Source organism: Agrilus planipennis, unplaced genomic scaffold, assembly GCF_000699045.2.
Source record: "Agrilus planipennis isolate EAB-ADULT unplaced genomic scaffold, Apla_2.0 scaffold294, whole genome shotgun sequence".
Taxonomy (NCBI): Eukaryota; Metazoa; Arthropoda; class Insecta; order Coleoptera; family Buprestidae; genus Agrilus; species Agrilus planipennis.
In genome coordinates, this window is record NW_020439100.1 from 184,947 (window position 1) to 188,805 (window position 3,859).

At 38.2% G+C, this 3,859-nt stretch overlaps 1 protein-coding gene across 1 annotated transcript in view; it reads left to right on the forward strand.

Moving 5' to 3' along the window:
* Nucleotides 1-3,504, forward strand: part of LOC108740773 (glucose dehydrogenase [FAD, quinone]) — a 23,119-nt gene extending 19,615 nt beyond the window's left edge. Inside the window, exons 2-5 of the mRNA XM_018475236.1 lie at nt 995-1,208; nt 1,390-1,605; nt 1,670-1,998; nt 2,058-3,504. Of these exons, the coding sequence (XP_018330738.1) occupies nt 1,004-1,208; nt 1,390-1,605; nt 1,670-1,998; nt 2,058-3,197 (1,890 nt within the window). The 5' untranslated portion in view covers nt 995-1,003 and the 3' untranslated portion in view covers nt 3,198-3,504. The remainder of the gene's footprint in view (nt 1-994; nt 1,209-1,389; nt 1,606-1,669; nt 1,999-2,057) is intronic.
* Nucleotides 3,505-3,859: the final 355 nt, after the last annotated feature.

Consider the following 3,859-nt stretch of genomic DNA (forward strand, 5'->3'; position numbering starts at 1 on the left):
TATGGAATCATAGGGGATACGTTCTAAGGTTCCAAAATAAAACCGATATGTATCAAAATAAAATCAATGTATTGATAAATTCGCAATCAAAACTAATCGTTATAATTAGCTGTAGGAAAGAGTTTAAAAAATTAAGTGATCTTTTCTTGTTTTGAATTTTGAAATTAGTCTACTCGGTTACATTTTTATAAAAGTCCCCTCGGCACAAGCCGATACGATGAACAATAACACCGAATCCTTTTCTGTTTACTCGGTTATATCTTTTATAAAAGCTGCCTCGCCATGTACGAACACTACACGCGCCGTAGAGTAAAAACACGCTTATCGGTTCTAGATATCATGAGTTTAATGTTTGGAACAGAGATTTGAAATTTTGCAGTAAGATAGATAAAGCATTGTTCTGAAGCCTGTCGAAGACCATTTTTCAATTTTTTTAATTTCTATTAAAAATACATGTCCTACGAGAAGCATCAACTTTAAGCACTTGTAAAAAGCTTTTAATGACCATATTATCGAAAACCAAAAACGTACCGAGTTAGTGTGAACCTTTGTCGGTTACCATACAAAAAATCACATATTTATCTGGCAACGTTAAATCACAATGTCTAGAATAGAAACCGATGTTTTCGGAAAAATTAATACTAGACACGAGCGGTCTATTCAGGTCAATCCTTTTAATAAATGACACTGAATCCTTTTCCGTTTACCAATTGCATCCGCGAATAATGAATTTTTTCACCCGCGAATAATGAAAACGCGAATAAGGAAACCGTGAATAAGGAACTTTTATTGTACTACAATTGCAATCCGGATAATTAAACTTGAAGGTGTAATTTACAACCAAAAGATTTACAGAGAATAACCGTTTCTAATGAAATTACCCGTTTCTCTTAATTCTGTATGTTTCCTTGAATAGTACTCACAGAAAACTCATATACCTATGTGAAAACATCTTTATTCCGACAAACAGATACTTAGAGAACATTCATTTCAGATTAACATTATGAAAACCTTTCCAACTACACTGGTGGGATTCCTTTTGGCAATTTCCACGGTTCATGCATCGCCTTTCGAATTAACTGATAATTATGTAGCCGAATTTGAAAAAGGAATGGAAGAACTGAAACATATCGCTCAAGAACACCATTTTCATCATGAAGACATTCACTACGATCCTGATCATCACAACGTATCCGAAGCACTTACAGGTAAACAAAAACTCAAAGTTTAATTTCAATTTCCTACGTAAAATGATTAGTTTTATAGTATACTAGTAAATATACGTTTTTGTTTAAGAAAACAGAATTTTCTGGAAAACTAAATATTTTGTATTCACTAACAAGATTAGAATGTTATGGCAATTACAATTAGAATGTCTTTACTTTTTAGAAGCAGAAAATTATGATTTCATTGTAATTGGATCTGGATCAGCTGGAGGAGTTGTAGCTGCTCGACTCTCCGAAATCCCAGAATGGAAAATCCTGCTTTTGGAAGCAGGAGCTCCCGAAACACCTTACACTCAAATTCCAGGAATGGCTTATCACTTGCAGAACACTCCTTACAACTGGGGTTACACTACGACACCCCAAGAATCATTTTGTTTAGGTAGGTTTATAGAAACGAATTCTTCCTAATTAGCAAATGTGTGAATTAATGGTTTTGTTTTAAGGTATGGAAGAAAACAAATGCGCATGTGCAACAGGTAAAGCTTTGGGAGGTTCAACAGCCATTAATTCGATGATGTACACCAGAGGCAACAAAAGGGACTACGATCTTTGGGCCGATAATGGAAACTTAGGATGGTGCTATGACGATGTGCTACCATATTTCAAAAAAATGGAAAACATCGACTTGCCTCACTTTGATCGTAAATATCACCATCAAGGAGGTCCAGTGCATGTGGAAGTACCTCAGCACCTCTCAGAATATGCTGAAGATTTTCTCGAAGCAGGAAAGGAACTTGGGATAAAAACCGTCGACTACAATGGAGCCGATCAGGTAAAAAGAAACTACTTTTCCATAATTTCTGATACTTACTTTACTTTCTTATTTCATAGATGGGCTTCGGAATTACCCAGGTAACCACAAAACACGGCAAAAGAAATAGCGTTGCTCAAGCTTATCTCCAACCAGCCAAAAAACGCCACAATTTGAACATCAAACCCCTTAGCCAAGTCGTCGAAATACTCATTAATCCCCACACCAAAGAAGCTAGTGGGGTCAAATATATCCATGACGGTAAACTGTATGTAGCTAAAGCTGAGAAGGAAGTTATTCTATCAGCAGGTGCGTACAACTCACCACAACTGCTGATGCTGTCAGGAATTGGACCTAAAGAAGATTTAGAGCACCTGGAAATACCCGTTGTAGCCGACCTACCAGTCGGAAAACATCTTAAAGACCACATTTCATTCATCGGTATGGATTTTATCCTTAACAAGGAGAAAGACAAACCCACCGATCCTCACGAAGATCTTGTACAATGGTTAAAAGAAGGGAAAGGACCGCTAGCTTCAATTAGGGCTGAAGGGTTAGGATATATCAGAACTGAAGTTTCAAAAGACCCAGAGGATTATCCCGATATTGAAATAATCTTTTCTCCAAAGTCTCGTAAAATCGGAGAAGAAAAGGCGAGAAACATCCGAGTCAAAAAAGAGATATACGACGGCCTTTGGAGGCCTCTAGAAGACAAAGAAACATTTTCCATAGAAGTAATGTTGACGCATCCAAAATCCACCGGAACTCTTAAATTGAAATCCAAAAATCCCTTCCACCCCCCTCTATTGGACGCCCGTCAACTAACCGACCCCGACAACCACGATCTCGAAACCATGCTGGCAGGCGTCAAAAAAGCTTTAGAGATTCCTAAAACACACGCGTTCCAAAAATATGGCGCACATTTGAACGAACACCCTATACCCGGTTGTGAAGCTCTAGAGTTCGGGTCGGAAAATTATTGGAAATGCGCAATACGGCATTTATCGGTCAGTCTTAGACACACGACCGGCACCTGTAGAATGGGACCGAAACACGACAAAGACGCCGTTGTTGACAACAAACTCAAAGTGCACGGGATCCATAAACTACGTGTAGCGGACGCAAGTGTGATACCTGTTAGCATTTCTGGGCACACTAATGCCGCAGCCATCATGATTGGCGAGAAAGCCGCTGATATTATTAAACACGATTGGCTGTAAATATAACGTAGCGGATTTGGGATAAAATATGTACATACAAAAAATTTTCCAAGATCTAGTTGCATATGACGCAAAACCAATTTTTATGGGATTTTCAGGTACTTACATAGATACTATACAATGCACGTGTATTAGAGTTACAAATACTATTACACAGAGCATGCAGTAGATAGTTATAAATTTATAAAGGCGATTTTTAATTCGCCCAACGAAAAGGTATAGCTTATCTTTTAACCCTAATAAAACATGTATTACACTTCAGTAACAGTGAATGTGAGATTAATGTGTACTTTAATACCGAATAAAATATCTAAATAAAAAACAATTTTATTTTTTATGTATAACTAAATACTCTTTCCCGAGGACATACGGTTCCTATTATACCTTCGTTCGAGCCTTACTTAACACCCAAATGTATACAGGTATACCTACACAGACGTCTCCTCCCCTTCCACCCATTTCCACGATTCCTAAAAGGAGACTAAAGAGAGTCTACCGCTCTACTTTCCTGCCGTCCACCAGCGTTAGTAGCTGGTGGTAATGAAATACCCAAATGCATACAGATTTACCTAGGCAGACGTCTCCTCACTATCCACCCATTTCCACGATTCCACTGAAGAGGGCCTACTGCACTACTTTCTGGGGTAGGCCGGAGGGACTAC